Below are 10759 nucleotides of genomic sequence, written 5' to 3'. Positions count from 1 at the left end.
AACACTTAATTTCCCTCACATTCAATCTTACTCCCTTTAAACTTCTTCCCATCTTTAAACTTTTCTATCAAGTAGAAATTCTCCCAGATATTTAGAAATGTCTGTGTAAAATGCTCACCCACATTCATGTGGGTAAAAGATCATAGTTGTACAGTTTTATAAATGTCTGTTGGTGCAGCAACGGAGAAATCATGGCCGTATGATTTTTCCTGATTGATTGCTTATATTGTTATTTTCATAATTTGCCAAATTAATGTAAATGTTTGATGTTAAATTTGATTCTGTAAATAAATGACCGCATTCATTTTGATGGGTCAAATTTAAATGACGTCTCACTTTGCATTTCCTTAAATTCAGTGCACGTTTTATTCAGTCCAGAAAAATGAGGAACTCGCGTTAAATGATGAATACATCCCAGCATCTGTTCATCTACATATATATATTAGGAATGTGCGATATATGTATTGTGAAGGGTGTCGATACCGATAAATATCGCAATATGTTTTTGGTATAAAACTTGCACACAAAAAAGCATAGGGTGTCCTTTTGCCATCATATGTGTTGAATTAAGAAAATGCCACTACTGGGTCCAGAGAGTTTTTAAATAATAAACAAATCAAGTATTAGGCTTCTTGCTTGTAGTGCAAAACAGAGCAAAATATATCAAATGTAGTTTTAGCCATATGTTTTAAAAAAATATATGCTGTTAGCTCTTAACAGTTTCCAGTCTTCTCACTTAATAAATGAACAGCAACAGAGCAGCATGTTACACTGAAACACTTCACCCTCCAAACCTCTAGTGGGCGCCTCCTTCTGCTTTAATGGAGAGCTGACACAAAATGAGTCTGTGGATTTGACCAGAGGGTCTCGCAGTAAAATCACACAACACAGAGTTCTTTTCACAGATCAGAGAGCAGGTTTCTCTAAAGCTGACCAACCCTTACTTTAACTTTAGATGGGAAAAAAAAAAACCAAAAAACTTTTGACGGAACACAGCATGTTGCACATGCGTCAGAATACGGCAACACTAAGGCAAGCCGGCTGTAGTTAACTTGTAGCTTCGCCACTTAGCTCTTGAAGAAAAGACTTTAACGCCACTTGCGCAGTTTTCAACTAAAAAAAAAGTAACAATTAAATCCGACAGCTCAGATTTTACTTCAGACACAGCATTACTGCAGTTAGCCGGTATAAGACAGATCTTTATCGTAGGCTAAATTTTTATCGTCTCTATCGTATACCGTTTATATTGCGCATTCTTAATATATATATAGAGGTCCTTCTCAAAAAATGAGCATATTGTGATAAATGTCATTATTTTCTATAATGTAATGATAAAAATGAAACTTTCATATGTTTCAGATTCATTGCACACCAACTGAAATATTTCAGGTCTTTAATTGTTTTAATACTGATGATTATGGCATACAGCTCATGAAAACCCAAAATGCCTGTCCCAAAAAATGAGCATATCATGAAAAGGTTCTCTAAACAAGCTATTAACCATCTGAATCAACGACGTAACTCTAAACACCTGCAAAAGATTCCTGAGGCTTTTAAAAACTCCCAGCCTTGTTCATTACTCAAAACCGCAATCATGGGTAAGACTGCCGACCTGACTGCTGTCCAGAAGGCCATCATTGACACCCTCAAGCAAGAGGGTAAGACACAGAAAGAAATTGCTGAACGAATAGGCTGTTCCCAGAGTGCTGTATCAAGGCACCTCAGTGGGAAGTCTGTGGGAAGGGAAAAGTGTGGCAGAAAACGCTGCACAACGAGAAGAGGTGACCGGACCCTGAGGAGGATTGTGGAGAAGGGCCGATTCCAGACCTTGGGGGACCTGCGGAAGCAGTGGACTGAGTCTGGAGTAGAAACATCCAGAGCCACCGTGCACAGGCGTGTGCAGGAAATGGGCTACAGGTGCCGCATTCCCCAGGTCAAGACACTTTTGAACAAGAGACTGCGTCAGAAGCATCTCGCCTGGGACTGCTGCTGAGTGGTCCAAAGTTATGTTCTCTGATTACAGTAAATTTTGCATTTCTTTTGGAAATCAAGGTCCCAGAGTCTGGAGGAAGAGAGGAGACACAGAATTCACATTGCTTGAGGTCCAGTGTCAAGTTTCCACAGTCACTGGGGTGCCATGTCATCTGCTGGTGTTGGTCCACTGTGTTTTATCAAGGGCAGGGTCAATGCAGCAGCTATCAGGAGATTTTGGAGCACTTCATGCTTCCATCTGCTGAAAAGCTTTATGGAGATGAAGATTTCATTTTTCAGCACGACCTGGCACCTGCTCACAGTGACAAAACCACTGGTAAATGGTTTACTGACCATGGTATTACTGTGCTCAATTGGCCTGCCAACTCTCCTGACCTGCACCCCATAGAGAACCTGTGGGATATTGTGACGAGAAAGTTGAGAGAACAAGACCCAACACTCTGGATGAGCTTAAGGCCGCTATCGAAGCATCCTGGGCCTCCATAACACCTCAGCAGTGCCACAGGCTGATTGCCTCCATGCCACGCCGCATTGAAGCAGTCATTCATGCAAAAGGATTCCCGACAAGTATTGAGTGCAGAACTGAACATGATTATTTGAAGGTTGGTGTTTTTTGTATTAAAAACACTTGTCTTTCATTGGTGGGATGAAATATGCTAATTTTTTGGGACAGGCATTTTGGGTTTTCATGAGCTGTATGCCATAATCATCAGTATTAAAACAATTAAAGACCTGAAATATTTCAGTTGGTGTGCAATGAATCTGAAATATATGAAAGTTTCATTTTTATCATTACATTATGGAAAATAATGACCTTTATCACAATATGCTCATTTTTTGAGAAGGACCTGTATATATATATTTTTCTCACTTGCTCTCGACCAAGACGGATGCTTTTCTTCCCTCTCCTGCCTTCCTCCCGCTTTTGCTCCTTGTCCTGTGTACCAGAGCCTCTCTTTACACATCTTCCAAATCGTAAATTATTATGCAGTCAACTGATCTTGCAACGCAACTGATAACACTTTTCCAACCAAGAGACAGGGCGCTGGAGAGCCCTCACGCCCTGAACGGATGCACGCAGCTGGGTATGTCATGGATTCCTGGGGGCAGTGGAACTGATATGCACGTCTGTGCTGTTCGTGGAAGACGTAGAAGATGTGTACATTATTGAATTTATGATAACAGGGTTTCTGCTTTTTGCTATCGGTGGATACCTAGGATATCAACAACTTAGGAGGACGTCGGCAGCAGTTTCGGCCATGGTAAAGCTGTCAACATTATGTGAAAGATTAATTTGTGCTTTGTGAGCTCAACCGTAAGCTGGACACAATTTCTGAGAATCGTAGGCCACTTGGGGCTCCTGGAACTCGCCGGCATGAAGGAATTGTTCTTGGAGAAGGCTAAGAAGCACGGACCGGCAGAATGTCCACAAATCTGGATGTTTTGATTCACCATTGAGAGTACCAGCACAACTGAAGGCAGACAGAAATCAGGGTCTGCATGCCCAAAACAATTGCTGTTTATTTGAATCGGACGCTGCTTGGTATTGGATAGGCCAACTTATCTCAAATTGCTCCTGGTGGATATGTAAATCAAGAAGCTCTGCTCTATCCACCCCTTTCTAGGTTACTTGATGTGGTCATTTTTATTTTTATACCTTAAACCGTGCCCTGTCAAGGACATGATGTGAGAGATCTTTTGTTTAATACCTCTCTCTCCTCATGTTTTCTTCCCCTTTTATATATACGCAATGAGTGCAGCGCTTCTTAGAAGTTGCAGCCCCTGTACACTTCCGTCCATCTCTAGGACGGCTGTAAGGAACGTAATTTCATTGTACTTCACTGTGCAATGATAATAAAGCTGATATTGTAAAGTTTGCAGATGGTACAGCCGTGGTGGGATGTATCACAGACAATGATGAGACCAACTACAGGCAGGAGGTGGAACACCTGCAGAGCTGGTGCAAGAAGAATAACCTTCACATCAATGTGATGTAGTGAACTAAGCCTCCGACCAAAACCTGCCTTTGAGGACCTTCATGGGACAGGAACTGTTATTTCATTGATTTGAATCCAGAAATACAAATGAGTTCATCCAGAGACTTTCTAATTGTATCCTGAAGTAATCAATTGAAAGAACACTCTCTTTTTTATATTATCATTACTATTTTACAATATCTTGATAATCAAAAGTGTGTTTAGTTCATACCATTTCTAAATGTTGAAGTGAACCACTCATTTAAATCAAGTGTGAAACAGTATTAATGATTTTTTAATCCTCATTTAAATTAGAAATCAAGTTAAATGTCTATTTACAAAGTAATTATGCATTTTTGATCTTCTGTCTAAATGAGAAGTAGTGATGTCGGTCAAAAGTCAGAAAGAAGTTATTAGAACGAAGTGTTGTGTTTTTAAACCTAGCAGACGGTAAACAAGAAGCTACTGGCCTCTCTTCCTCTCACTTCACCATAACATTCTTCTGTCTGTACGGGACGTTTCCAAAACATTCCTGCTGTTTTCTTGACTTGTAATGACCCTCTGACATCACTAGAACCACACCCCTGTTGGTTGCTTCAACCAATCAGGAAGTCCTGAAGTGACCGGAAGCGAGAACTCTTTAAGAGTCCACACTTCCTGGAACTTCTGAGGTCAACTGGGTCTGTCAGTCTTGAGTCGGTCTTCAGTCTTCTGGAGTCCTGGACCAGAGTCTTCTTCAGTCTTTCATGGAGTCCTCCACGTCTGAGTGGAATCTCTGACTGAAGTCTTCCTGAGGGTTCTTAAGGAACTGTCAGATTTACCATACCATACCATACCAATTTATTTATATAGCACTTAAAACAGCAACAAGGCCAACCAAAGTGCTGTACAAAAGAACACAAACAAGCACAGCAGACAGGAAAACATAAAATAGAAATACAGATACAAATAGCAGCAGAAGCTAACTAAAATGGCCAACAGAGTAGAGAACAGACCGGACCAAAACAAATCACACCGTGTTAAAGGCAAGAGAATAGAAGTGGGTCTTCAAGCGAGACTTAAAGACTGAGAGTGTGGGAGCCTGCCGGACACTCAGTGGCAACTCATTCCACAGTCGTGGACCTGCAACAGAGAAAGCCCCGTCACCCCTGAGCTTACGACGGGTTTCTGGGACTGAGAGAAGCATCTGGTCTGCTGACCTCAGAGAGCGCGGTGGGACATATGGCTGCAGAAGATCAGTGAGATAGGATGGGGCGGAACTGTTCAGTGATTTAAAAACATACATGAGAATTTTGAATTGGATCCGAAGGTGAATGGGTAGCCAGTGCAGGGAGGCCAAAACAGGCGTGATGTGCTCTCTATAGCCTGTACCAGTTAAAAATCGGGCTGCAGCATTTTGGACCAGTTGTAGACGAGCAATGGAGGACTGACTGATTCCAAACAGAAGTGAATTGCAGTAATCAAGCCTAGATGTTATGAAGGCGTGGATCACTGTCTCGAGGTTCTTTTTGGAGAGTATAGGCTTCAGCTTAGACAGCCGTCTCAGCTGAAAAAAACAGGATTTGACCATCATGTTTACGTGACTGTTGAGTTTTAAGGACGGGTCCATTATCACCCCCAGATTAGTGACCTTTTGTTTCTCTAGCGAGGCTAGAGAGAAAAGGTCAATGTCATGGTTCATGAGTGAGCCACTGGGATGGAACAGCATGACTTCAGACTTCTTCTCATTGAAGCTTAAGAAGTTTAAAGCCATCCAGTCCCGGATGTCAGCTAGGCAGTCAAGAAGAGGCTGAATAGAGCGTGTGCCTCTGTGCCTCTGGGGGAAGTAAATTTGGCAATCATCGGCGTAGAAATGAAAGGGTATGTCGTGTTTGCGGAAGATAGCACCTAGTGGCAGCAGGTATAAAGAAAAAAGAAGGGGACCGAGGATGGACCCCTGCGGTACCCCCCACTGGAGCGCTGTCGATGCCGAACTAGAATCTTTGATATTGACACAGAAGGTTCTGTCAGAGAAGTAGGACCCAAACCATTTAAGGGCTGACCCTGTGATGCCCACCCACTGCTCCAGTCTAGAAATGAGGATTTTGTGGTCGATGGTGTCAAAAGCAGATGTAAGGTCCAATAGGACCAACAGCACAGAATCACCTGCGTCTGTGGAAATGAAAATTTAATCCATAGCTGATGGATTTGACCGTTGAACGGAGTACCGTTCACTACTTCGGACGATTCTCATCCATCCTTCCCGGAGACGCTGAAAGGTAGCGTTGAAATGGACTCCTGTTCCTGAGCGGAGGTATCCCCGTCTAAGGTACGAGTCGCCATGCACCTAGTGTACCGGGGCTGAGCTGGGGTCGGATGAAGGGTGCCATTCTGCGGTCCGAACAGACACACCCTTTCCTTCATCCATCTAAATCCTCCTCTTTAAACTCCTTCATTTCCAATCTTTAATCTCTTCTATTTTGCCAGTAATTAATCTAGATGCCTTCAGAAATGTCTTATTAAGTAAAACGTGCCAAGTTTTATTAATCAGAACCAGATCAGCTAATCACTTGTACATTTTGATGTTAAATTTTGATTCTGTTAAATAAATGACTGCATTTATTCTGATGGGTCAAAGAAAAGTAACGTCTCAGTGTCACTGATTAACAATCTATGCACAGTTACCTCGGTCACATGGCTGCAATTTAGATCGAAAAAGAGAGAACCCGTTATTTAAATATATTGTAGTCAAGGGCAGCTAAAAGCTAGTCCTTAGAACCCTACAGTGAGGAAGTTCAAAGGAGATGGCCGTGGACTTCAGAAAGAACAAACACACCTACCCCCCCACCCCCCCACCCCCCACCACCACCACCACCATATGGGAGGATCTGTGGTGGAAATAGTCTCCAGCTACAAGTACTGGAGCAACAACACCACCAGCCTGATGAAGAAAGCTCATCAGAGACTCTACTTCCTCAGACGGCTGAGGCGAGCTGGTCTGGAAGCTCAGTCCTCACCTCCTTCTACAGGTGTGCAGTGGAGAGCATCCTGTGCTCCAGCATCAACGTGTGGCATGGAGGCTGCACAGCTGCAGAAAGAAAAGCTTTGCAGAGAGTGGTGAAGGCTGCACAGAAGATGTTGGAGTCAGTCTCCCCACCATCACAGACATCTACACCTCCAGATGCAGGAAGAGGGCAACCTGCATCATGAAGGACCACACTCACCCAGCACACACACTTTTTGCCCCACTCCCCTCAGGAAGGAGGTTGAGGAGCATTAAGTGTAGAACCACTAGACTGAGGAACAGCTTCTACCCTGAGGCTGTTAGACTCATGAATCTCTAACCAGGAGAATCACTGTGATGACACTTTAATTGGTGACATGTGAATTATTTGTGCTGCTGATTATCTCACGCTATTTGATTTGCCAAGTTGTCACGCACGCAGCTGGATATCTCATCGACTGGAAGACTCGATGATGTGTCTATCTCTGCTGCCATCTGTGGATTTTAAGGACGCATATTTAATTGGATTCACGATAACTGGTTCCTGCTTTTTGGATTTAGCTGGTCCTGGTTTTATCTACAATCAAGGAAGTCGTCAGCAGCAAATTTGGACTCGATCACGCTGCTTGCCTTTATGATGGCTTGGTTCGTGCCTCGAGTACCCAGACTCAAATGCTTTGGGCTGAATGGATCAGATCTTGGAGATTTTACTCAGTCACGTTCCATCGGTGTGGCCATGTATTTTGGACATTTCGGAACCGATTAGACTGACACAGACTGAAGGTTGATGTCATTAAGTTCTGCCTGTCCCCAAAACAACTGTGTGTTTATCTGAATTTGGCTCCCATGGCTGGCCTTGAAGGCCATCTTATATGAATTCACCTGGAGAACATGTGATCTGACGCTCACCACCCACTCCCTGAGGAATTTCCAACTGATAACCAGATGAAACCAGCTGAATAAACTTTGTGTCATCATTTCAGGACTCTGGATTCTCATAGATGTTATTCTTGGCCATTCCTCGACATCCCTCGAGAATGTTTATGGATCTCACCAGAGGACACTGACTGATTATTACATCCTATCAGAACTCTTACAGTGACCTCGAGAGCATCTACGATCATTGCTGACCGCTCTCGTCTCCGTCTGCAGAATGTCTACGTCACTATGTGCTTGTTTGTGCGAGGTGCTTTTTAATATTAGAGGGTTTTTTGTCAGGCAAGAAGAAAAAAAAAGTCTGATAGGAATATTTTTCACCAACTCCTCCATGTGTCCAGTTAACCACTTTTATTGTCTGTCCAAACAGGTCTCACTTGTAAATGAGTCTTTTAGGCTCAGTGTGATTTATCTGTTTAAATAAAGGTTGAATGAATGAATGCTGCTGATCATCTCATGCTGCTGATTATCCATGCTGCTGTATTCATACCCATCTGCTCACTATATACTCATGTTGGGGCTGCTGCTTAACACACCATATTATTTTATATTATTAATGATGTGAATGAACAAAGATACTTGAACTTGAAAAGTATCGACTCTATTACCATACCATACCATTTTATTTATAGAGCACTCAAAACAGCTACAAGGCCAACCAAAGTGCTGCAGACAGAACAACAGGTAACACACAAAGCAAAATACAAAATGAAGTAAATCAAAAATATAGACAATATTGAAACAAGAGAAGGCCTAGCTCTGGATAAAAAGATGCTTTGTACTCGTATCGTACCTCAGCAGAGTCTCGATGCTTGCGGCTCAGCATAGACTTGCCGAGGTCTATGCAGTGTGTGAACTTTGCTGCCCGGGTTTCAATCTCCGAGCGTATCCCCTGGTGGTACTTCTGAAGCAACTCCACAGATGACACATCCCTAAAGAAAAAGAGGCACGGCTGTAAATTCTTGATATGCACAGAAGCGTAGCAGCTTTTTTAACCTTTATTGGTAAGAAATGGGTTTGTACAGAATAATACATCTTATGAGTGAACTGCTTTACATCTAACACAAAATGTTGCAATTACATCCTGTTTTAGAAATATAAACTGTAAGAGAAACCACAAAAGCAAAAATACTGCACTGCTTTATTCTCTTTTGAAGAGAGTGACTATTTTCATCTTTCTCCCCACAAAACTGGTCTTCAGAAAATGTTCAATGTACCTTAACTACGATTAATATCCTGCATCAAGATTATTTGCAGTGTGATGGAGAACAATGAATGACCGGTAGTAAGAACTGCATTAATACAATAAATCTCAAAAGCAAAATTTGACTTTTAAAATAACAAAATATATATTATATGTTGTGTAAAATAGCATTACATAAAAATGTATATACCTGTACATAGCAAGGATCAGGGTCAGTTTATGCAACATGAGTGGTCAAGCATCAGCTCAAGATCATGTGAGTGACAGGTGTCAATCATGACAAGTGTGAAATGCAAACAAGTGAGCTGAATTTGTGACAAGGAGCTGCAGTGATGACGCTAAACAGAAGGAGCTGAAAGAACAGATACGGACCAAGAAAGTTAGCGCAGGTCATCAGTTTGGATGCACAACAATCGGTGCTAACATGAGCACAGAGCAACAGAGACACTGTGGTGAGTGAAATGAGCTCAAGCAAAGAGAGTTTGTTAAACTGCTGCTGCAGCTTTACCCTGACTGCGTTATTACTGTAACTAAAGTTAGTTTTTATAGCATGTTGCATGTCTGGAGGACTGCAGAATGCACTCGGGACTCAGGACTGCCCTATACAGGAAGCTCTCCTGTGCTTTTTTCTCCTTCCATGCTGATGACTATTTGGCACACCTGTGCTGCTGATCTGGAGCAGTCAGAATCAGCTTTATTGTCATTGCACAGAAGCACAACAAAATCTTGGTCTGCTGCCTTCACACATCTCCTCCTACATGTCTCTGTGTGAGTGCAGCTACAGCGTGCGCTCTCAGGACATCATTACCTGCAGTGTTCCCTCAGTGAGGACTGAACTAGACAAAAGGACCTTCTCCTACTCCGCTCCCGTTTCCTGGAACATCTTGTAAAAACATCTGAAGCTCTCGACCTTGACCTCTCTAAGTGGCTTCAAACATCTGTTACAATTCATTAGTTTAGTTCATGAGTTTCATTTACATTCAACACTTGCTCTTGTCAAGGGCGCACGCATTCTCCTCCTCTCCCTCTCGGCTCTGATTTGCTCTGCCCTGTCTGTGAAACTGTTTAGAGCTTCTCTTCTACAAATATTAATTATGCTATGGATTTGGATTTGATCAGTTGGTCCCTCAGCGTAATAGATAACATTTCTTTGAAGAGAAGACAGGCTTTAGGTGAGACGATTTGCCCTGTTGGCACGCACACAGCTGGATATCTCATCGACTTGGAAGACTTGATGACGTGTCTATCTCGGCTGTCAATCGTGGATTTTAAGGACGCATATTTAATTGGATTTATAACTGGTTTCTTGCTTTTTGGATTCAGTTGGTTCCTGGTTTATCAACAAACAAGGAAGTCATCGGCAGCAAATTTGGCCCTGGTCAGGCTGCCTGCCTTTTTCATTCAACCTTTATTTCTACAGGTTAATCCCACTGAGCCTCGGGGACTCATTTACAAGAGAGACCTGAGACCTTATGTGATGGCTTGGTTCGTGCCTCGCGCACCCAGACTCAAATGCTGTTGGCAGGATGGATCAGATCTCGAGGATTACTCTCAGGCACCGTCCATTGGTGTGGCCATGTAATTTGGACGTTTCAGAAATGAGTGGACCGACACAGACTCAAGGTAGATGTCATTAAAGTTCTGCCTGTCCCCAAAACAATCGTGTTT

The 10759-nt window shown here is 42.7% G+C and overlaps 1 protein-coding gene across 1 annotated transcript in view; it reads right to left on the bottom strand.

Moving 5' to 3' along the window:
- The window catches only part of sptb (spectrin, beta, erythrocytic), a gene marked incomplete in the record, with an annotated part of 116707 nt that overhangs the window by 17365 nt on the left and 88583 nt on the right, over positions 1 to 10759 (bottom strand). Inside the window, 1 exon segment of the mRNA XM_037694728.1 lies at positions 8681 to 8819. Within this exon segment, the coding sequence (XP_037550656.1) occupies positions 8681 to 8819 (139 nt within the window).

This window comes from Nematolebias whitei, chromosome 21 (assembly GCF_014905685.2).
Source record: "Nematolebias whitei isolate Nwh7 chromosome 21, NemWhi1, whole genome shotgun sequence".
NCBI classification, from domain to species: domain Eukaryota; kingdom Metazoa; phylum Chordata; class Actinopteri; order Cyprinodontiformes; family Rivulidae; genus Nematolebias; species Nematolebias whitei.
The sequence above is the reverse complement of the archived record's forward strand: the minus strand, read 5'-3'. Positions and strand labels throughout refer to the sequence as shown.